The following is a 24,405-nucleotide window of genomic DNA, read 5'->3' on the forward strand; positions in this document are numbered from 1 at the left end:
GATTCTCCGACCCAGCGGGGGGTTGGAGAGTCTCGCCCAAGGAAAGGCACATTTCCAGTTGTCCAAATGACAACATGCTGAAGCAGACAGGGCAATGATGAGTGCACATGCATTCTGCAGGCAATGTGTAGTCAATAACCCCTTACAGTTATCAGAGTTACAGCTCTGAGAAAAATATTTAAATCGAGTCCAAGGTTTGGAGGAAAGCTGAAACCTTTGTGTATAGACATTATTGAGGAAACCAAACAACACCAACAAAAAAGATCATTTTGAAAATGCATTTTATCATGTGAGTGTGAAATGGTTTATTGTCTTAGAAATCTTACTGTGACGTTTGAATAATTACATTTGTGAGGAATACCTTTGTGAGGAATACCTATGGTGGCCAAAATATTTCTGAAAAGCCATTCCAAACAGTTATAATAATAACCTTTTATTGTCACAACTATGAAGTTACTGTGAAAAGCCCCTAGCCGCCACATTCCGGCACCTGTTCGGGTAAGCTGGTACAGGAATTGAAACCGCGCTGCTGGCCTTGTTCTGCATCACAAACCAGCTATCTAGCGCACTGAGCTAAAACAGTTATGTCGGAACATACGATCTAGGAGCAGGAGTAGGCCACTCGGCCCCTGGAGCCTGCTCCACCATTCAACGGGATCATGGCCGGCCATGATTGTAACCTCCCACCTACCCCCAGTAACCTTTCACCCCTTTGCTTATCAAGAATCTATCTAGCTCTGCCTGAAAACGTTCAATCACCCTGCTCCATTGCCTTTTGAGGAAGAGAGTTCCAAAGACTCACGGCCCTCAGAGAAAGATTCATTCTCCGACCCCCCGGCAGGGGGTCGGAGAATGACGCCCCTGAAGTGTGAAGGACAGGAAGTACATCCATGCACATCGTTTTTATAATAATAACGGATTACATGGATCTGGTGAGAGACAGACTGACAGACATAGATAGGTAGGCTGTAAGATTTAGGTGGGTATCTTGTAAAAATCAATGGTTAATTATAAAATATAGTTTCATTGTTTCTGTTTGATCAAATGGTTCCAGGTACAACACCTCAAAATCGGCAGTCTCAGAACCGTGCTGTCGGATTTTAGAACTTGCTGGGTTTCAGGGTGAGCGGTCCAGGCCAAGGGCAGTTCAGATCATGCTGGGTCAGGTTGAGACGTTGAAGGGTCGCTCCAAGTGTTGGAATAGACCAGCGTGTAAATGGCAAAGGGGGTAACTGAGTCAAGGGTTACACCGTACCAATGCAGTGTCTAGCTGACTTGTCCAGGTAAGTTAAAGTTTTATTTCCCTCTATTAAAATTGATGCATGGCACATTCTAAGAGTGGCCAGTTTTCAGACAATTTTGGCAGGATTTGAGATAGTACACTGTACTGTAATTTCTCAGTCAATTTGTGAATGTCATTGAAGGTGACTGGGTTTCCCCTGTAATATCCCATACATCTCTTTGTCTTACCTTTGCTTCCGTGTTGGTATCCCAGACGAAGGACAACGCATTAAATGCCACTTCTTTCACACAGCTGATTGTGTTGCTGCTTTCTTTGTAATCTGCTATAAAAGCAAATGGTTATAATTAAGCCATTTTCATGTAAATAACTGCGAACTAAACAGGTCTTTGAGAGCAATGTCAGCATTCTCTTCCCAGTGATGTTGTTCTGGTGGGCTATGGTACTTCCAGTGTTATTGCAACACCATCAGAACCCTGATCCAGTATTCTGATGGACAACAGTTTGCTGATTGGATCTCATCACCAAATGTGAACTCGTATTGTCTGGCTGCTGAATCCCAGCAGTGCTGCAGTGGGCCTGCCACTGCAATGCCTGAATATATCACAGGCAGGTAAAGCAGCAGAGCTGCCCTGAAGATCAGAACATCAGAGGTCCAGTAGGCCCTGAGACGTACTGCCACCTGCCTCTGGCTGCCCCAGTAAGTGGCAGCAACGTGCACAGATGGAAGGGCAATCCATTGGAGTCCTGCGACTACTCTCTCGCTATCAATTATATCTGGCAGATGGAGGGGGTTGGGGAGCAGCCAGTGGCCGCGGAGGAAACGAGACCCAAAGTTTCCAAAATTATCCCTTTCTTTTCTATTCGATTGTGTAGTGAATCTGACACTTGAGTCCATATTTTAAAATGTTGTTTCTACTTCAATAACTGAAAGCTTTAAAGTTTGCAGGGTGTTTCAAACAGTGAGGCTAATTTTCTTCTTAATTTTAGAGTGCCCAAAACAATTTTTAAAATTAAGGGGCAATTTAGCGTGCTCAATCCACCTACCCTGCACACCTTTGGATTGTGGGGGTGAAACTCAAGCAGACACGGGGAGAATGTGCAAACTCGACACGGACAGTGACCCAGAACCAGACCTCGGCACCATGAGGCAGCAGTGTTAACCACTGTGCCACCGTGCTGCCCAAAGTGAGACTAATTTGAATTGCTCTAACAAAACATCTCCACTGATATAATAAATAAAAGCAAAATACTGTGGATGCTGGAAATCTGAAATAAAAACAGAAAATGCTCGATAAACAGGGCAGCACGGTAGCATTGTGGATAGCACAATTGCTTCACAGCTCCAGGGTCCCAGGTTCGATTCCGGCTTGGGTCACTGTTTGTGCGGCGTCTGCACATCCTCCCCGTGTGTGCGTGGGTTTCCTCCGGGTGCTCCGGTTTCCTCCCACAGTCCAAAGATGTGCAGGTTAGGTGGATTGGCCATGATAAATTGCCTTTAGTGTCCAAAATTGCCCTTAGTGTTGGGTGGGGTTACTGGGTTATGGGGATAGGGTGGAGGTGGGGACCCTGGGTAGGGTGCTCTTTCCAAGAGCCGGTGCAGACTCAATGGGCCGAATGGTAATCTATGAACTCACAAGGTCTAGCAGCATCAGTGGAGAGAGAAACATTTCAAGTCTGAATGTCTCTCCACAGATATGGGGCGGGATTCTCCGCCGGCAGGATTCTCCGTTATGCCGGCGCCCAGGGGTTTCCTGACGGCGTGGGGCTGCCCCACAATGGGAAACCCCATTGACCGGCTGGCGTAACGGAGAATCCCGCCGGCTGGTCAGGGCAGAAATCTGGCGCGGCCGGGCGGAGAATCCAGCCCATGATGTGCTGAATGGACTCTTTCTGTGCTGTGATCTTCAACAGTTATTTTTTTCTTTTATAAATTTAGAGTACCCAATTCATTTTTTCCAATTAAGGGGCAACTTAGCGTGGCCAATCTACCTAGCTTGCATATCTTTTTGGGTTGTGGGGGCGAATGTGCAAACTCCACACGGACAGTGATCCAGGGCCGGGATTGAACCTGGGACCTCGGCGCCGTGAGGCCGCAGGGCGAACCCACTGCGCCACCGTGCTGCCCGATCTTCAAAAGTTATGCATGAAATCCTTCCTTTAACCATTGAAGAACGAAAAGCTTCTTACATCTTCTAACTCTTCAGAAATATCCCATGGTATCTACATTGATCAGGCGAGAAACAATCACCTTTCTCTTTAGAAAATCCTGCGAACGTTTAAAGTCTGTAATTTCTTTGAACCATTTATGTGGGGAATTTAGAGGAGGCCTGTTTAATCATTGACCCTCCCAGGCTGGTTAGCACAGTGAAAATGATTTATTTCCCCCCAATAGTCAGTGGTGTGCAGGTTAGCAGAACAAGTGAACAACATTATACAGCATTGCCATTAATCATAGAATCATAGACTCCCTACAGTGCAAAAGCAGGCCATTTAGCCCAGCAGATCTGCACCGACCATCTGACGGAGCACCCCACCTAGGCCCACACCCCTGCCGTAGCCCTGTAACCCCACCTAACCTTTCGGACACTAACGGGCAAATTAGCATGGCCAGTCCACCTAACCTGCACATATGTGGACTACAGGAAGAAACTCCCGGAGCACCTGGAGGAAACTCACTTAGACACAGGGAGAGCATACAAACTCCACACATCACCCAAGGTTGGAATTGACCCCGCGTCCATGGTGCTGTGAAGCAGACGTGCTAACCATTTTGCCACCTTGCCACCCAATCTACATTAATCTACAATTTCACATTAGACCTGTATTTACAGCGCAGAAACAGACCATTCAGCTCTACAGGTTGTGCTGGTTGTTATTATTTTGGTTCACACTGGTATTTATGCTCCACATGCGCTTTGTCCTTCTTGATCTAACCTTTAAATGGTCACATCCTTACAAATCTGCCTGCTAAGCTGATTTTCTAGAGCGCAATTTGGCTGGCTGTTGATGGTGAGGCTAAAGTCATCGGGAGAATTTTTGCTGATTATTTGAATCAATTGACTTTGCAAGATTGAGCAGTGTCACCTTGGGGCACTTCGGCTTAACAGGACTGGCATCTATAACATTCCTGGCATGTATTCTGCTGAGACTGCATTCAATTCCTTATGTCATACATTCTTCAAAGACAATAATCACCAATTAGACTTTAAATCTTCCTTTAAATCTAAAAGTCAGGACTGTTCTATATGATTAAGTATTTTAAATTATTTTCCCATGCATTTCACTTCATTAAAGTGTTCAAGATCTAACATAATGGAATGCTCTCTGTGAAGGCTTTTACTGGATCACAGATGAAATGAGTATTGAACACTTCAATAAGTATTAACGACAGCTAATGTTAAATTTTAGTGCCATTGGTGCTCTGTACAATGTGCATATTTTTCAGCATATTTCTGCCAGATTTTGAGGAACAAAAATAGTGAAAAAGTGTAGGAAAGAAAAGCAATTGGAAATAAAATGCAATGTCCAAGTGTGGTTCGAACAAGATGGTACAAATTTCCTCACCAAAATCAATGACCCGTTGCTTGACTGTATGCTGCCGTGAATGCCAGTGTTTCCAATACTTCACTTGTTCCTCCGGAGTCTTTGCATTGTCAAAAACAGCCATAATCGTACTCTACATGATAGAAGACAGTTATTAATCACATTTTTCTGCAGGAAGTTCTCAAAAAAACATGTATTGGATAGATTGGGAAGTTACTGGAATGCAAAGTGGAATTTCTGCTCTGAATTCTAGGATGGCGGGAGTGGGAGTTTGAGTGATTCCCACAAGGTGGGGAGCGGGATGGCTGAACGTGCACGATCTTGTGCTGTTCAGCTCATTATTTTTGCATCCGTGTGGAGCACTGCAAATCCTGTGGCGGTGGCGTGATCACCAGGCGCTCAAAGATCTTGGCGCTATATTTAACGGGCACCTGGAGAGCATCCCTCCCTTCCCTTTTTAATTTGCCTCCCAGGTCCAGCACCTTGGCCTTAACATAAATATATTTCAGCTGGACATTTACACAATCCTTTTTAATTCAGGAAGATTGATGGGTGATACTTAATCATGATGTTGGCCTGTTTGGTGGTCAGAGAGAAGAAGGTTTATTGTCAAAGTAAACTATGTACAAACACAATTCAAGTCCCAGCCGGGACACAACAGCACGGCTCCTACCTAGGCTGGCTTTTATGTCCCAAGACCAATATCCCATTGATGGGTCTGTGGCCCCTCAGCGGTGGAGCTCATGCTCCACGAGGCTCACAGGGAGATTAATCGGTTCATCCTCATGGAGGTTATAACAGCCTGGCAGCTGGAGAGCTGGTTGGGAGCACCGTGTCACCTCCTTTTGGAAAGACCCACCGTATTAAGTGCCCATCAGGCCCTTAACTGGAGATCAAAAACCCAGGGAAGGAAATCCCACCCCCTGCTCTACCAAGTGCTGTCGGCAGCTGTGCACTGCCTCGCAGCACCATTGGGGAAGCAGTGGCAGCTGTCGGTAATGCACCCACCTGAGGCCCAGGTTTGCAGAAAGGTCCAGGCCACAGATGAGTGTTGGCAGGAGGAGGTTTGCAGGGTGCAGGTTGCAGCAGGGTGATGGGGCAGCGTGGTAGCATAGTGGTTAGCACAGTTGCTTCACAGCTCCAGGGTCCCAGTTTCGATTCCCGGCTTGGGGCACTGTCTATGTGGAGTCTGCACGTTCTCCCCTTGTGTGCGTGGGTTTCCTCCGGGTGCTCCGGTTTCCTCCCACAGTCCAAAGATGTGCAGGTTAGGTGGATTGGCCATGCTAAATTGCCCTTAGGGTCCAAAAGGTTATGTGGGGTTACTGGGTTACAGGATAAAGGGGATAGGGTGGAGGCATGGGGCTTAAGTAGGGTGCTCTTTCCAAGGGATGGTGCAGACTCAATGGGCTGAATGGCCTTCTTCTGCACTGTAAATTCTATGATGCTATGATTCTATAAGGGGGGGTCAGCAGCAAAAGCAAGGGGGGGGGGGGGTGACTCTTCCTTCCCAATATCAGGTTCCTCAATCAGGTACTGAGTGCCTGACAACAAGGAAAGCCCACAATCAGCCCTGACAGGTCGCCATTTATCTTTAATTGTACACATCCCATTAAATCTAACCTACTGGGCAGATTTTCCACAATCTCTATTATGGGCTTCCTGCAGAAGGAGCTATCAATACTGAAATGAGATGACCAGGGAAAGTTGTTAGCAGTCAGCTCACAGTACTGCTATCTTGCTCTGCACTCGTTTAAGCAGAAAGATCTAGATGCTGAAGCTTGTCATGGAGTTTGAGGATAAGGGGTAAACCTTTTAGGGTTGAGGTAGACAAATAAGGCTAGGCAACAAGACAGACACAGGCCTCGGAAAGCATGGAGCAGGGCGAGGAACCAAGATGGCGCCGCAAGCAGCCACTCGGGAGGGCCCCTGTGCAAAGGGATTCCCTGGAGTGCAGGGGCGCATCCATGTGGTGTACACATAGTTGGCAGCCATGTTGGGTGCCCCCTGGATGAAGGGAAACCCCGGAGTACAGGGGCGCATCCACCAGGTAAGTATGGTTGATTCTGCAGGACCAGGGAGTCAGAAACCCCCCACCAGGATTGTTAACTGGAACGTAAGGGGCCTTAACGGCCCGGTGAAAAGATCTAGAGTCTTTGCCCACCTAAGAAGCCTGAAGGCCGACATAATTTACCTACAGGAGACAAACCTGAGGGAGAATGATCGACTGCTATGATGCGACCATCAATTCACTGAGAGACACGTTGAGAAGTAAACCGTGGTTTTAATCAGCTTACAACTGAGCCTGTCTGTGACCGGTACAACAATGAATGCGACCCCGCAGGTCAGCTGCCTTTATACTTCCTGTAAGGGGTGGAGCCAGGGGCGAGCCCGTACATGCCCCGACATATCCCCCTGTGGGTGAGGCCGTACAATGGCCCATAGGTGGAGCCCACAGGGTTAAACACATAACGTAACACGATACAGCAGTAACATGATATCACAGTGCACTGGTGAATTAACAGTAGTTCCATTCACCACATGCTAGTAAGGAAGGGCTGGAAAGGACAGACGTACCATTCATGCTACGAGACGAGGGCTAGGGGAGTAGCCATGCTGATCAGCAAGAGGACGAGGTTTACGGAAACCAAGACAGTTACGGTCCCAGGGGTGTCCTGGAAGTGTACACTCCCAAGTGGGACGACACAGAATTTATAAAAAAGACCATAGCGGGAATCCCCGACATCGATAAAACATCGGCTGATTATGGGGGGTGACTATAACTGCATACAGGGCCCACTGACAGATCAATCAAACCCACGAACGTAAAGAAAGACAGGCATGGCTAGGGAGCAAGGGGATATTTGTGGAGCAGATGAGGGCAGTAGACCCATGGAGATTCCTGCACCCGGGAGAAAATGAGTTTTCATTCTTTTCGCAGGTGCAGAAGGTGTAAAACCACATAGACTTATTTGCAATTGGGAAATCGGTGCTTCCAGGAATATTCCGTAATCGTAATCTCCAACCACCCTCCACACTATATGGATGTGAGGTTGCAGACGGATGGACGCTGGACATGGACCTCCTGGCCAACAAGGCCTTCTGTCAGAAAACATCGCGGGCCATAGGCGATTACGTTGGTAATCAGAATGGGGAGGTCTCACGGAAGGTCGTGATTAGAGGAGAGATCATAGCCTACAAGGTGTGCAGACATAGGGAAGAGAGGGTGGCCAGGCAACAGCTGATCGACTCCATTCTGGAAGGCGACAGAAAGTATTCCCAGGCCCCGACCGTAGAGCTGCTGGCGGAGAGGAAAAAGCTGCAAATGGACTTTAACCCGCTATCCGCCAGGAAAGCAGTGCACCAACTCCGCCAGACACAGGGGACCTTTTATGAACATGGGGACAAGATTGGCCGCCTACTGGCTCACCAGCTGAGGAAGCAGGCAGCCATGAGGGAAATAGCGCAGGTAAAGAACGGCAGAGGCAGACTGATAGCAGAACCAAAAGAGATCAATCAGGCATTTGAGATCTTCTACCGAGGACTGTACACCTCCGAGCTCCCCGACGAGGACGCGGGGATGAAACAGTTTATTGATGGACTGGAACTACCAGTTGTGGGGGAAGACAGACGGGGTGGGGGAGGAGCTGGGAGCACCAATAGATCTGGGATAAATCATGGAGAGCATCAGCTCCATGCAGGCTGGGAAGGCACTGGGACCTGGCGCGTTCCCGGCGGACTTCTATAAAAATTCACGCCACCCCTGACCCCAAAACTAAGGGACATGTTCGCGGACCCGCTAGCAAGGGGCACTTTGCCTCCTATGCTAGCGTAGGCCACAATTTTACTGATAAAGGATAAAGACCCGACGGAATGCGGATCTATAGACCCATTTCGCTGCTGAATGTAGACGTGAAAATACTCGCAAAGGTCCTGGTCAAAAGGCTGGAGGGCTGCGTACCAGAGGTGATCGCAGAGGACCAAATGGGCTTTGTCAAGGGTAGGCAACTCACTGCGAACATCAGGCAGCTGCTGAATGTAATAATGACACCCCCCCGGGGAGAGAACACCAGAGGCGATCATCTCCCTGGATGCAGAAAAGGCCTTCGCTACAGTCGAATGGATGTACCTCCTCGAACAGTTTGGCCTCGGAGCAGGGTTCACCGCCTGGGCGAGACTTCTGTACAACGCTCCCAAGGTGAGCGTTCGAACCAATACCACCAGCTCTGAATACTTCCAGGTAGAAAGAGGCACGAGGCAAGGATGCCCGTTGCCTTTGCTCCTGTTCGCAATCGAACCGATAACCCTGCGGGACGCAAAAAGCTGGAAGGGCATCCAGAAAGGAGACAGAGAGCACAGAGTCTCACTCTATGCGGATGACTTGCTCCTGTATGTCTCAAAGTCGCAGGAAGGACTGAAGGCAATTATGCAGATCCTGAAAGAGTTTGGAACCTTCTCGGGCTACAAACTTAACCTGGGCAAAAGTGAGGCATTCCCAGTGAACCCAAACGGGGGAGGGACAGAGCTGGAGGGGCTCCCATTTAAAACAGCCCAGAACAGATTCCGATACCTGGGGATAGAAATAGCCAGAGACTGGACACAGATCCACAAGTGGAACCTGACCAGCCTGGTGGAGGAAGTTAAAAAGGACCTACAGAGGTGGGGCACACTCCCACTCTCCCTGGCGGGGAGAGTGCAGACGATAAAGATGAACGTGCTGCCGAGGTTCATCTTCCTGTTTAGTTCCATACTGATCTTCATCCCCAAGGCCTTCTTCCAAAATGTAGATAGTTTAATCATGGCGTTTGTGTGGGGAAGTAAGAACCCGAGAGTTCCCAAACTGACACGGCAAAGGAGGAAAATCAAAGGTGGCTTGGCATTGCCAAACCTGCAGTACTACCACTGGGCAGCAACGGCGGAAAGAGTGAGGGGATGGGTAAATGAACCCAACTCAGAGCGGATACAGATCGAGGAGGTCTCCTGCAAGGGGACGATTCTCTGGGCCTTGGCTACAGCAGCACTCCCATCCCCCTCGGCAAAATACACATCAAGCCCAGTTGTAGCGGCCACACTGAAAATGTAGGCCCAATTAAGACAGCACTTTGGGCTGACTAGGATGTCCCTTGTGGCTCCTATCTGCGGCAATCACAAATTCCCCCCCCCAGCCATGCTAGACGCCACCTTCAGGAAATGGAGATGAGGGGGGTGGAGGGACCACACGCCAAGCCAGAGGGCGGCAGAATGTAAATAGGGGAAATTAAGGGAAGGACAAGAGAAACTTTTATGTATAATACAGTAAACAAATACAGCTAACAATGTACATAATTGTTTATAAATTTTGAAAATGCCAATAAAAAGATTTAAAATAAAAAGGATTGAGGTGAGGAGAAAGTTCTTCACCCAGAAAGTTGTGAATCTGTGGAATTCGTGCCCACAAAATGTCGTTGACGTGAAAACATTGTGTAATTTCAAGAAGGAATTAGATATAGCTCTTGGGGCTAAAGGGATCAAGGGATATGGGAGGAAGGCAGGATCAAGGTATTGAACTCGATGATCAGCCATGATCGTAATGAATGGCGGAGCAGGCTCGAAGGGCCGAATGGCCTCTTACTGCTTCTATTTTCTATGTATGTGTGTTTCTCAGTGGTGGGAGACTGCCATGGCTCCTCCAAAGATGGAGCAAGTTTCTGAGAAGGAAGCAGATTGACTGCATCTTAGTCAGTGAGCAAAGGGATCAGAGTCAGGTGCTGGAGATTTCTAAGTGCATGGCTGGTATCAACTTGTGCCAACTTATCCCATGCTCATGAGTTGTGCTTTTGCTCAGCTCACGCATTCTGGTGGAGTTAGCACTGAAGGGCCGACGTAGATGCCACCCCTGTGCAGCCATTTTGTGTTTAACCCTCGGTTTAGGCTTCCAAAGGTTTCCTCAAAATGGGGAAATAAGCAGATTTTGTTTTGTTACTTGTCTTTGAGTCCATTCTCCAAAAAAAGTTATAAAACCGAAAATTAAAACAAAATTGTAAATGCCATAAATTTAAAATGAAGACATCAGCTGTTGGATAAAGGGTTTGTGCTGTCTTTATGCTGGAAATATCCAGTGATCTATTTCGAGCATTTTATATTTTAACTTCTTCATTAAAAATCGTAGATTTTGGTGAAGATTTCACCCTAAGGTGTTGTAAAAATGAATTAATGAGGCAGAAACCAACGGCTTCCAGAGAAAATCTGTGGCACGTTCTAGAGCTGAACTGAAACGTGAGCTTCGTTAAGACCCCTTCAGTGCCAGCGTTCGGTTTACAAGTGTATACTTGTTAACATTTGTTCACATGCATATCAAGAAGGGTGACGATAAGGGGTAAGAAACAAGTCAATGGCAAGGAACTGAGAGCACTGTTAGGTAGAGCTTAAAGAACAAGGGAGTTCTCGTTGCAGCCCCACAAGCACTATTTCAACCGAAGTCAGAGCACTTCATGTGTGAGTATAGGTATAGCCTTCAAGTCAATCAGCACCTGAAAACTGCTAGCCCAAAACTGTACCCTGCCTTTGTTCTGCGCAGATGCCATAGGGGTCTCGCCTTGACCATGCAGATGCTGCGACAATGGATGTTGGACTTTAACCTGGTGGTGTAAGACTTCTTCCTGTGCTCACCCCAGTCCAACGCCGGCATCTCCACATCATGCCTCGCCAAAGTAGTGAGAAGTTGATTTGTCATAACTCTAGCCACACTAAAATCAGTGACAATCATGAATTTCCTGGGCTAACTCCAGTTTTCAGGTCGCTTAGACAGAAAAACAATGGAGTTGTTGCCTTGGTGACGGCATGATTAATGACCGAGAAGGTGGTTCATGTGAAACTACTTGTAACTTGTGTAAATATGAAACGCCAATTTCATGTGACGTCCTCGGCATTCTTCAAATCAGAAGGAGCATGAACTCAGACTTTCCATGTTAGAAAGAATGGAATAATCACTGATGGACGCTCACTATTGACTTTGGATAGTTTTTGTGTCATTGCATTCTCAGGGTCAACTAATGGAAATAGCTTCTGATAACATTGGGTGCCGAGCAGCTGGCTGTATATTGTACAATATAAACTACAGCTTAGCCTTTGGAGGCTTTACAGTTTAAACATGCCACCTTTCAACATGCTTTGCTGAATTTAATCCACATGCACAAGATCTGTGAGAAGAGTGGCCCAATTGGAAGTGGATCCTTCTTCAAAGGGGTCTACTCCAATCATCGTTTATTCTATGCACAAAAAGTGGACTGAACCACTTGGTGTGACCACCATTTTCTGTTCATACTTTGCAGATCTGCAACATGCACCTTTTGATTTCTGAAGAAAAAAAATTAAGCTAGCTTTCCGATAAACGCTCCTGCCCATCACTACATTATAGGAAGGATGTGACTGCACTAGAGATGGTGCAGAGGAGATTCACCTAGATGTTGTCTAGGCTGGAGTGTTTCAACTATGAAGAAAGGCTGGTTAGGCTGGGATTGTTTACCTAAGAGCAGAGAAGGCTGAGGGGGGACCAGTTTGAAGTGTACAAAATGAGGAACATAGATAGGGTAGATAAGAAGGAATTTTTCCCCTCACTACAGAGTTCAATAACCACGGGGCATAGATTTAAGATAAGTGATGGGAGATTTAGAACAGGTTTGAGGAAAAAACATTTTAGCCAGATGGTGGTGGGAATCTGGAACTCATTGCCTGAAAGGGTGGCAGAGGATGGAACCCTCACAGCATTGAAGAAGAATTTAGTTGAGCACTTGAAACGGCTTAGCCTATAAGGTTACAGAACAAATGCTGGAAAATTAGATTAGGATAAATAGGTACATGATGGACAGAAGGGCCTCTTTATATGCTGTAAACTTCTATGGCTCTGTGACTCCAATTTTAATCCAAAATTATGGCATGGGGTCGGCACGGCGGCACAGTGGTTAGCACTGCTGCCTCACAGCGCCAGGGACCCGGATTCCCTTCCAGCCTTGGGTGACTGTTTGAACTTTCTCCCTGTGTCTGAGTGGGTTTCCTCCCACAGGCGAAAAAGATAGGGTTAGGTGGATTGGCCATAGTTAATGCTTAAGGTTACGGGGATAGGGCGGGAGTGGACCTAGTTATAGTGCTCTTTCGGAGGGTGGGTGCACACTTGTTTGTCTGAATGGCGTCCTTTGCTATAGGGATTCTACCGATTCGATGACGTTTATGGTAATAGTTTAGAATAACCTTAGATGCTGTTACCCAAGTAATAAATGCCCGCCATGGTATCCAAGACAACAGCACAATTGATAAACTGTGTCAGGAGATTTTAAACATCAAGCACCAATAAGAAATCTGTTAGTTTCTTGACTCCAGATGGAAATATTTTTAGCATTCATAAAAACCTCCCAAAAATAACACCTCAAAGATTGTTTGACATTGTGATTCCGGACATTGTTCAAATCATGATGCGGCATGAGTGACTTTCTTCATAGACTTCTCTGCAATCCAGACCAGATTTACAAGCTGGGTTCCCATCATATTTGTTGGCTTAGAAAAAGCTCTTTTTCACATTTATGTGCTCACAGAACAAGTGGAAGAACTGCTTAGAAGTGTAACTGTTGGCCTGTGAGTGCTGACTCATCACACTTATCTTTTTGGTTATGACTCTTTTTCACTTCAGTAAAATAATTCATTCAAAATGTTAATATACCTGAACTCTCTGTCTTATTTTAGAAAATACAGGAACTTCAAAATGAATATGTACATGAGTGTAAATTTTGCTTTATTAGAGGGCTTCACCTTCATAATTGTTTGGTAAAACCCTTTTGTTGTTAGGATGTTGTGTAACAGTGACATAATAATGTGAAATGGCCAAGATCTGCAAGATAACATTGTGCATTTGCCGGCAAATCCTTGGTAAACCTTTCCTTCCCCAGGAAAACCATGGGCTGGATCCTCCATTTCTGCGGCTAAGTGCTGTCTTGAACGGAGAATCCGCGAGAGGATTACGTGAAAAAAATAGGCGCAAACCCCTCACCGATTCTGGTACTGGTGAGGGGCTGGCACCGGCGCCGACCGAAACTCCCACCTCCCGTGCCGGAAATGGCCAGAGAATGACCGGGTCCTGGGCTGCGCATGCGCATGGCTGACGACCTGGAGCGGTCATGCCGTACAACGTGGCGGCAGTCGTGTGCAGACCCAACCCGCCATCCTCGACCCCTCATGCCCATCCCCTGGCAAACGCCTGGCCACCTCCCACCAGTCCCCTCAGCTCTCGCCGTATTTCGGAGAGGGCAGAGCATGGCTGACCGGCGTCACAGCAACGGCAGACCCCATTCTCCGCCCGATCGCCGAACATGATTTTGGCGTAGGGCAACGGAGAATCCCGCCCCATACCTCTGGTATGAACAATCCGTCTAATCCGTACATTATTGCAGCTCAGAAAGTTGCCAGATGCATTTAAACATTGACATGCTCCTGGCATTAATGGATGGAAAACACTGAGGAAAATACTGATGTGCAATCAAGCAGGTAAGGCTCCATCTCAAGAGGGCACATTTGGGGGTACATCTAGTAGGTGTGAAACCATATCAGCCAAACAGCAAATTTAGCTAGCAGTGCAAAACAAAATCTAGGTTAATGAAGCCAAAATGCAGAATCTAAAATATCTTACTCGGACTTTGGTTGAGGGTAATTGTTGACATTTGTCACCTTCCACGGCTCTCAGTGTGATGGGGTAAAACTGTCCCTTGTTGAGGTAACCCATCGACTCCTCCCCTGGTTTCTGATTGACAGATTTAGGTGCTTCCAGCACACATTCAAAATCCACCCTTGAAAATGAAGAAAAGCAAATCTGAAAACAATATTGCCATTTTTTGAACATCTTAGGGGTGGTTGGTCCAAATTTACCCTCCCTTGAGGGAGTTGTGCCTGCTGGCAGCCTGTATCAGACGTCTGACCACACGTGGTTTTCTGACAATTTAACTGTTTGTTCCAGCATTGATACAAGGGTTTGAATGGCCTCCTTCTGTGCTGTAAGTTTCTCTATGATTTTACGAATTCTATACATTTTTGACTAATGTAAGTAAAGTCGCCATAGCCCCAGAAAGGGCTGTTTCTTTAAAACTATTTTACCTAATACAGGTGGCACGGTGGCACAGTGGTTAGCACTGCAGCCTCATGGCATCAGGGACCCAGGTTCAATTCCAGTCTTCGGTCACTGTTTGTGTGGATTTGCACTTTCACCCGTGTCTACGTGGGTTTCTTCCGGGTCCTCCGGTTTCCTCCCACAGTCCAAATAAGTGCAGGTTAGGTGGAATGACCATGCTAAATTGTCCCTTAGTGTCCAAAAGTGTGTAGGTTAGATGGGGTTATGGGGATAACGGTGGGGGAGTGGGCCTAGGGAGGGTGCACTTTCAGAGGTTCAGTGTAGACTCAATGGGCTGAATGGCCTCCTTCTGCACTGTAGGGATTCTATAGTTCCATGATTCTAATAGCGCAAACTGAGAGGGAATATACCTACCTTGGTTTACTACTCGTAGCGTTTTCCTCATCACAGGATGGTCTTATCAAGTCATTAAGAAAGGCCTATTTAAAGAAATGGAAAAGGTTATTACATGTGTTACATTTGTATTACTGCCTCCAAATTTTCCACTGCCTACTTTGTGCTATCCTTTTCATATAGCCAGGTCTATCCACATGCATTGCGTTGGAACCAACAAATCAATAGTGCTCTTTAGTCATCTTCCCAACGCCTATTTATTTTCTCTTAAATCTTTGGCCATGGCCAGTAAACTCACTCATTCAGAAAGCCTTGTTGCTTAAAGCAAGTAAGAATAGTGATTTAAGTTATAGCTGTCTTAATTGAGAATTACATTTTGTAGCATTGTAATTACTGAGCTTGGCTCCATGTTTATACATAAAACATACTATAAATGCTTCAAGGTAGATTTTACTTACTGAGCTAGTAAAAACTAGTAACTGAACTAACCAAGTGACAAAGTCCCAGATTAAATCTATGATATGTGTTGAATTAACTGATCCAGGGGCAAACATTCCAAATGTTACCATTGGTCTCAGGCCTCAAATCCACTGGGTTAAGGAAAAAAGGAAGTTGTCTAGGGTTCTGTCTCCAGGTTAGGATTCAGTGATCCTTGTTGGGAGTGTTATGTTGTAAGAGGAAAGTGTTTGATTTGGTTATTATATCGTTTATATATGCATATCATTTTTATGTCATTTATATGGTTATTATATGGAGACCAGGGGGCATACTGTGTGTGAATCTGCAGGACATTGCAAAAAAAATGACTGTTAAATAAATACTTCTCAGAGGTCTTCACACAGATTTCAGGAAGTGGAACTGTGAGCACCTAGAGCAGTTTAATATTGGAGGTGAGAAAGTATTGGAGGCTTTGACGGGCTTAAAAATAGACCATTCCCCAGGCCTGGATGAATCGCATCCCAGGCTGCTGTGGGAGGTTAGGCTGCAAATTGCATGGGCTCTTCTGGAATTTTATAATTGCTCTCTGGCCATTGGGGGGGGGGGGGGGCAGAGGACTGGAGAACAGCTATTGTTCCATTTTTCAAGAAAGATGGTAGACATAAAGCAGGGAATTACAGACCGGTGAAACTAGGGAGGGAAACTATTGAAGACAATAATCTAATCTAATAATAATCTAATAATCTTTATTAGTGTCACAAGTAGGCTTACATTAACACTGCAATGAAGTTACTGTGAAAAGCCCCGAGTCGCCACATTCCGGCACCTGTTCGGGTACACAGAGGGAGAATTCAGAATGTCCAAATTACATAACAGCATGTCTTTCGGGACTTGTGGGAGAAAACCGGAGCAGCCGGAGGAAACCCACGCAGACACAGGGAGAACGCGCAGACTCCGAACAGACAGTGACCCAAGCCGGGAATCGAACCTTGGACCCTGGAGCTGTGAAGTAACAGTGCTAACCACTGTGCTATGCTACCATGTCGCCCAGATTCTGAAGGAGAGAATTAATTTCCACTTGGTAAAGCATGGGTTGATTAGGGATAGTCAGCATGACTTTGTCAGAGCGAAGTCATGCCTAATAAATTTGATAGAATGTTTCTGATAAAGTGATCGAGCGTGTAGATGAAGGACGTGCAGTTGATGTAATTTATATGGATTTTAGCAAAGTCTTTGACAAGGTCCCAAATGGGAGACTGATTGAGAAAGTTGAAAAATATGGTGCTGGATTCTCTGACTTTGAGGCTAAGTGCCGACCCGACATGTTTTATGACGCCAAAATCGGCGCCGAACCCTCACCGATTCCAGGATGTATGAGGGGCTGGCAAGTGGCGCCAGGCAGAACACCCGGCTCCCATGCCAAAAAACAGCCGGAGAATGGCTATATAACATGGCACCAACCAAATACTGCCCCACAGCACAACCCCTGGCCACGCCCATCAGTCCTCCCAGCCCTCGTGGATGCCCCACAGCCAGCAGCACGGCTCCCGGCTGACTGTGGTGCCGCTGGACACAGTCCGCGGCCGCCACATGGGTTCCCAACCGCTCAGACCACATGTCGACCACGCGGTCCAGAACTCGGCCCATCGGGGGTGGAGCATCAGGGGAGAGCCTTCCGATGACGCGCCAACGCCGTTCGAACGGCGTGCGGCACACGGCACAATGACACCATTTCGGAGGGGGGGGGGAAGAATCGAAAACCGGCATCAAACCAGCACCGCCCCCGATTTGGACATCGGAAGGGATTCTGTGCCTGATCGCCGATTACGATATTGGCATCAGGCAGTGGAGAATCCCGCCCATGGAATTCAAGGAAACCTATTAAGGATCTGAAACTGGCTTAGTAATAGGTCACAAAGAATGGTGGTAGAATGCTGTTTGAGTAACTGGAGTTCGATGTCCAGAGGTGTACCACAGGGATCAGTGCTGGGACCCTTATTGTTGGTTAGATATATAAATGATAGAGACGAGAACATGGGGGAAATAATAAGTAAATTTGCAGATGACACCAAGATTGGTAGGGTGGTTAACTGTCATGGAGAGGGTCATAATTTACAGGATGATATAGATTGGTTGATCAGATGGGCAGAGCAGTGGCAGATGGTATTTAACCTTGATAAGTGCGAGGTAATGCACTTTGGAAAAAGAAGATCCCTGAAGGTGGCAGAGCTGGTGAATAGGGTAATTGAGAAGGCACATGGGACACTTGCCTTTATCAATCGTGGCATAGAATATAAGAGAAAGGAGATTATGTTGGAGCTGGACAGAACGTTGGTTAGGCCACAGCTGGCATACAGCGTGCAGCTCTGGACACCTCGCTATATAGTAAGGAGGTGATTTCTCTGGAGGGGGTACAGAGGAGACTCACCAAGATGTTGCCTGGGATTGAACATCTGAGCTATAAGGAGAGATTAGATAGGCTTGGACTGTTTTCTTTAGAGCAAAGAAGGCTGAGGGGGTTATGATTGAGGTGTATAAAAATTATGAGGGGTTTGGGCAGGGTAAATGGCTGTTCCCCTCGGTTGAGGAGTCAATCACAAGGAGGCATAGTTTTAGGGTGAGGAAGTTCCGAGGAAATCTGAGAAAAATATATTTTACTCCGAGGAGGGTGGAAATCTGGAATGCACTGTCTGGGAAGGTATTGGAAGCTGGAAATCTCACAACCATTAAAAAGCGCTTGGATGAGTACTTGACCAACACAACTGCCTAGAATAACACATAGAGAGTGCCCATGAAACAGAACGCTGTAAATGAGTTGATGCTTTCAGAGGCAAAAATTATAAAAGAGACACAAAAACAAGGAAGAAAATATATTTTAAAGTACCTGTAATGTGCGAGAACATTTATTGTCATTTATTCCCTTTTACTTTGCAGTCTCTTTGAGCTGCATGAGTTTCTTCTAGGATTTTGAATGATTAAATTCAAGGATTTAAAATTTCAATTTATGCCCTTAGCAACTGGTTATGCAATTGTTTAAGTCTTACAGTATTTTGCTCTCCCTAAGTTTTTTTTAAATTTAGAGTGCCCAATTCATTTTTTCCAATTAAGGGGCAATTTAGCGTGGCCAATCCACCTACCCTGCACATCTTTGGGTTGTGGGGGTGAAACCCCCACAGACATGGGGAGAATGTGCAAACTCCACACGGGCAGTGACCCAGAGCCGGGGATCGAAACTGGGACCTTGGCGGCATGAGACAGCAGCGCTAACCACTGTGCCACTATGCTGCCCGCTGCTCTCCCTCAGTTAACCTCTTCAATCCATGCTTTCCTTACTTTTGAAAGTCCAGTTCCCTTATACTCATGGTTAACATAGATGGAACGTCTAATATATCAAAGTTCTCATAGAATCCCTACAGTGCCGAAGGAGGCCATTTGGCCCATTGAGTCTGCACCGACACTCCGAAAGAGCACCCTACCTAGGCCCATGTTCCCACCTATCCCCGTAGCCCTACCTAATCTTTTGGACACGAAGGGATAATTTAGCCGGGTCAATCCACCTAGCTTACACATGTTTGAACTGTGAGAGTAAACTAGAGCACCGGGAGGAGACCCATTGAGACATGATGAGAATGTGCAAACTCCACATAGTCACCTAAAGCCGGAATTGAACCCGGGTCCCTGGCACTGTAGGCAGCAATGCTAACAACTGTGCGACCATGCTGCCCTTAGGTATTTGACTGCTTTCTCCTATCCAGTCCTGTAGCCGAACCATATGGCGAGAGGGCAGCCCAAAGATTGAACCTTGGTCTTTCATGTCTAAGCCCTGGGTCCAAACTCAATTCAGACTAATAAGATATAGGTCTAAAAATGTTTTGTATGAAATGAGTGTGAGTGGTCTGCATCTAGCATTCAGGGCCTATGGTTTGCACTGTCCCTTATTCGGCACCAAATGGCAATCTCATCCAGAATAGCTTGAGGGTTGTTGGCATGGAAAATGGTAAAATGACACCTTTGTGCAACAGTGCGTGTTCTTCTGATGTAAGGACCGAGATTACAGCTAGCTTTACTTTGCTGGCCCTGATTTAATCACACGGTGGAATCAGTCTTTGTTAAGAGTCCGAGTGAGCAATAAGTTTGCATGTTGGCGCCCAAGAGATTTTAACTCTATTAAGATTTACATTATGAAAACATCTAAAGACAATTAAGTTTAAGAGACCTTTGCTCACCATGAAACTTAAATACTGAGGTGGTGCAGCAATTGAATACAGCCGAATAAACTGGCTACCATTGGTAGAGAAAATAACTTCACTTTGCAACTTCAGCTTTCATTTCTTATTTAACTTGGTAGCAGATTTTCCTACTGATATATTCAAATTGAAAAATTAAAGTGTGCACCGATTCTTTAAAATTACATCTTGGTGGCTGAGTAAATAAACTTTCAAACTTCCTGCTCCTTTTTTGAATCAAGTCATCTTCAGCTTTAACAGAGTTAAATAATTTAGATTTGTCACTTTCTGTCAGCTCTGTAGCCAGGACAAAATCATTACCATTGGCTGTAATTTCACAAGATGAGTTTGGACAGACATTCGCTCAGCATACATACCTCATTGAACCCCAAATATTATCAAGCAAAACTCAAGAACCTTCGGCCATTTTTTATTCAATCCTGCTCTGCTACCTTCCACATCTGTCTCTCACTCGCCCCTCCTCCACCGCAGAACCACAGGAACAGTGCATCCATTCCAGCTACACTACCGCTTCGTCAGTTAATGCCTCAACTCAGACAATTTATTTGAATCCTCTCTTTTCTTTGAAGCTATTTTTTCCTTTATATATTTTTCTTCATATTGTTTCATCACTTAGCTGGAAGCACAATCTAATGACTCATTGCAAAGCTCTAGCCTAGCCAACCGTAGCGCAAGGGGTTGGGGCGATGGTTGAGTACTGGGAAGGTTGAAGTCCTCCACTATTGTATCTCCCACAGTGACCACATCAAGATCAAGACTATGCCAAGATTGGAACGCAGGCCTGAACATGTGTAACTGCTTTGTTGCACAATCCATCGGTACACAAACAATTTAAGCCTATACCAATATAATTATTTGGGTCTTAATCTTGTAAAAATGTTATAAGCTAGCTCTTTTTTATAAACAATCACTTTAACAAATATTTGTATTACTATGAAAACTAAACCTACCTCAGGCGAGATGTCCTTGAATGCATCTTTGAAACTGTTTTCAGGAGCCCACCTTTGTGGTGGTTGTGTCATTAAAATATCAAATGAATCAGTTAAACTGCAGTCATATAGGTCCGTGGGAATGTCCAATTGTGGCTGAGATTTTGTAAAGATAGAATCTGAATGGAGCCGGTGGGATCGTCTAGTTGGATCAGGGTAGTCTGTTGACATGGTGATATCTTCGGACAAAAGTTTCATAGTTTGAACAGAGTTATCCAGAGATGTCATGTCATCAAATTCAAATCCAATTCCAGGGTTACTCCTGTAGATAAAATGCATTTGTGAAAAGGCACTGAGTCAAATAAGCCTTAATTTAATTTATCATTCACCTTTTGAGTGGCTTTCAACTCCAAATGCTCACGTCAGTGAGTGAGTCAGTGAGACCCAGCCAACTTCCTGTGAGAGAGTAGGTTCGTCAGTGAGTGAGGAGCTTGTTCATAGGATTCCTTCACCGTGAGCGCAGGTACAATTTTAGCCCTATCTGTCTGGTGGATATCAGGCAAGTGGACAGTTAAAATGCCTTGGCGACTCCCCCCTGCCTCTTTGGCATTGGTCCTGATTTTAATGTGACTCTTTACAACAGGTGCATAAGGCACCTGTCTGCAGCTAATGGATGTCTGTAATATCCCGCATGGAACCTAAGGGGTGGGAATGCTTGTCTTCCTTGCGGAGAACAAGCTCCCCCGCTATGGATAGGGTATCTCAATTAACCCATGTATATACGGTCGACCAGTAAGGCACCAACCAGAAAGGAACTCGGTAGGGATCTACTGGGGGTGTACGGATCGTTTGTGTAAATAAAACTTTGGGTGGGATTCTCCGACCCCCCCACCGGGGTCGGCGTGAATCCCGCCTCCGCCGGCCTCCGAATTCTCCCACCCCCCAAAAACCGGCGTGGCGTGAGTCGCGCCGCCCGCCTCGGAGAATGGCGGGGTCCGGCGTGACTCAGTGAGCCCCGGGGCCACCTGAATTCTCTGGCCCACGATGGGCTGAAGTCCCGCCCACCTGTAGCCGGTCCCGCCGACGTAAATTGGAGTTGGTCCCTTACCGTCAGGACCTGGTGGCGCGGGCGGCCTCCGGGGTTATTGGGGGATCGCGGGGTGATCTGGCCCTGTGATGTGCCCCCACGGTGGCCTGGCCCGCTGTCGGGGCCCACTGATCCACGGGCGGGCCTGTGCCGTGGGGGCACTCTATTCCTTCCGCACCGGAGGCCGTGGTCATCCGCCATTCCTGGTGCGGACGTGACTCCATGTGCGCATGCGCAGGGATGACGTCAGCAGACGCTGATGCTCCCGCGCATGCACGGACCCGCGCCGGCCGGCGGAGTCCCTTCAGCCCCGGCTGGCGTGGCGCCAAAGGCCTTCCACGCCGGCTGGCGGGGCGCAAACTGCTCCGGCACCGGCCTAACCCCTGAAGGTGCGGAGGATTCCGCACCTTTGGGGCGGCCCGACGCCGGAATGGTTCCAGCCACTCCACTACGCCGTTTCTGCCCGCCCCGCCGATTCCCGGAGAATCCCGCCCTTAGTTTCTTATTTTACTCAGTGTGGACTCCCCATGCTCTTATTAAAAGATACATCCTTAAATATGGGGAGTGATGCCATCACTTTAACTATGGCCTAAAGCGGAGAAGCTGCTGTAACTTTCCTATGAGGCCAAGACAGTGAAAGGGACTCCAGGGGAAGCAGAGTTTATTTGAGGTTTCTTTCCCTTTCTTTAAGGTGCAATACTGAGTACATTGACTGTCATTTTACAACAAAATGGGAAAGAGACAACGTTGAACCCAAAACTACTTTTGTGGAGCTGGAGGAGCAGGGGCTCTCCTGCATGCCCCACAAAACTTGCCTGGACCACCCCCCGCACTTGCTCCCACCATTGCTGAGAATGGATATCCCTCCCCCCGTCCACCCCCTCATGCCTCTTCCTTCTCCTGACCAGCAGGGTGTGTGGGTAACACCATATTGTGACAGCCACTGGGCTGTCTCGAGGAAATAATTTCCCACCGCAGCCTTTTAGATAAATGCTAATATAGTCTGGATCTCCGGCTGGGAATACTGGGTTGAGGAGGGGGTCGGGGGGGCTGGCTGGCTGGTGCACCCGGATTTTCTGGGGAGACATTTGCTTGATTCTGGCTCTGAGACAGGGGCCTAATTTCATGGGCATTTTGGCTTGCGTTCAAAAGGAAAATAATATGCCCTGGCTCTACAGATAAAGGCCACTTGGGATAAAATAGGAAAGAAACGGTTGTCCACATGGTAATTTAGTCCAGTGTTTCCTGCTGTTTTCAACTGAGCAAAATGTGGCGTGGCCAATCAGTACGAGAAAGAACCATCAAGATCTGAAGATATCTCATACCTCTTTACTAAATTCGGTTCACACTGGCGAGGTACTTTTCCAGGCAGAAGAAATCTTTCCTGCCTTGGGACCTATAAAAGAAGCAACATCACTTTAAAAAAAAACGCATAGGAAACTGTTGAGATTGACAAAAAGTTATCAGTCGGCAGGAATCAGTGTGAACTGCTGAGAGTAATTGTACTAACACATACTTATGAAAGTTCAACCACCCACTTGTTCACATCAGTTCATGTGAACTGAGTAACTTGGATCTTATCTGACTTTGAGAATGAGGTAATGGACTACTTACGTGTCTTCCTACATGTTTCTTGAATTTATCCTACCATGTAAGTAGGGAAAAAACGAAAGGATATTGGATGGATGGCCAGAGTACTAATTTTATTAATGATGAGTTGCATAGAACAATGACATGAGCAGTACAAAGAAAGTTGATTTCTGGTAAGGTTTTTATTAACTGGAGAATTGAAATGTTGATAAGAGAAATTAAGTTAAAATCCTAGTGCAATGTGACATTCAGATAAATATTAATGGAGCTGATTTTTGGAGGCCACGCTTCTTGCCAAGAAGGACAAGGAACAGTTTGAATATAGATGAACAGAATAAATAGGAGCAGGAATAGTCCATTCAGCCCTTTGACAGCATCCAATAAAGACCATGGCTGATCTTCTATCTCAAAATCCACCTTCCTGCACTATCCCACTATTCCTGATTCCCTTAGCATCTGAAAACCTATAGATCTCTGCCTTGAATATATCAACAGCTGAGTATCCACGTGCCTCTGGGTAATTACGATGCTATTGGTGTTAATGTTCATTTGGACTGCCTAGCCTTTTACGGTGTGCAGTGGTGGAATTACAGAGATACATATCGGGGTAAATTTTTCGGTGCCACTCAACGCAAGAACCATCACGGGCAGGATGGAAAATTTGATGGACTACTTAAAGGTTCATTGACCTCAGGTGGGAACATCTGCTCTCAGGGCGGGTGCAACCAGAAAATCTCACCCATAGTATCACAGAAACAAAAGGAGGGGATTAAAATTTGCATCATGTGAGTCTTTCTGATGTCATTTTGACACTGTACAAAAAGCAAAAGGATCTTTCGAATTGAGTT

At 46.4% G+C, this 24,405-nt stretch overlaps 1 protein-coding gene across 3 annotated transcripts in view; it reads right to left on the reverse strand.

The window, feature by feature from the left end:
• LOC140416499 (grainyhead-like protein 3 homolog) overlaps window positions 1-24,405 on the reverse strand; it is a 117,612-nt gene that overhangs the window by 47,611 nt on the left and 45,596 nt on the right. For 2 of the 3 annotated variants that reach the window (XM_072501132.1, XM_072501134.1), the window contains exons 3-8: window positions 23,293-23,363; window positions 20,902-21,202; window positions 15,288-15,352; window positions 14,439-14,595; window positions 4,808-4,919; window positions 1,471-1,565 (exon numbers count right to left, since the gene is read on the reverse strand). In XM_072501132.1, coding sequence (XP_072357233.1) covers window positions 1,471-1,565; window positions 4,808-4,919; window positions 14,439-14,595; window positions 15,288-15,352; window positions 20,902-21,202; window positions 23,293-23,363 — 801 coding nt within the window. The remainder of the gene's footprint in view (window positions 1-1,470; window positions 1,566-4,807; window positions 4,920-14,438; window positions 14,596-15,287; window positions 15,353-20,901; window positions 21,203-23,292; window positions 23,364-24,405) is intronic. The other variant, XM_072501133.1, reaches the window with a different exon arrangement.

The sequence above is a fragment of the Scyliorhinus torazame genome, chromosome 1 (assembly GCF_047496885.1).
Source record: "Scyliorhinus torazame isolate Kashiwa2021f chromosome 1, sScyTor2.1, whole genome shotgun sequence".
Classification (NCBI taxonomy): domain Eukaryota; kingdom Metazoa; phylum Chordata; class Chondrichthyes; order Carcharhiniformes; family Scyliorhinidae; genus Scyliorhinus; species Scyliorhinus torazame.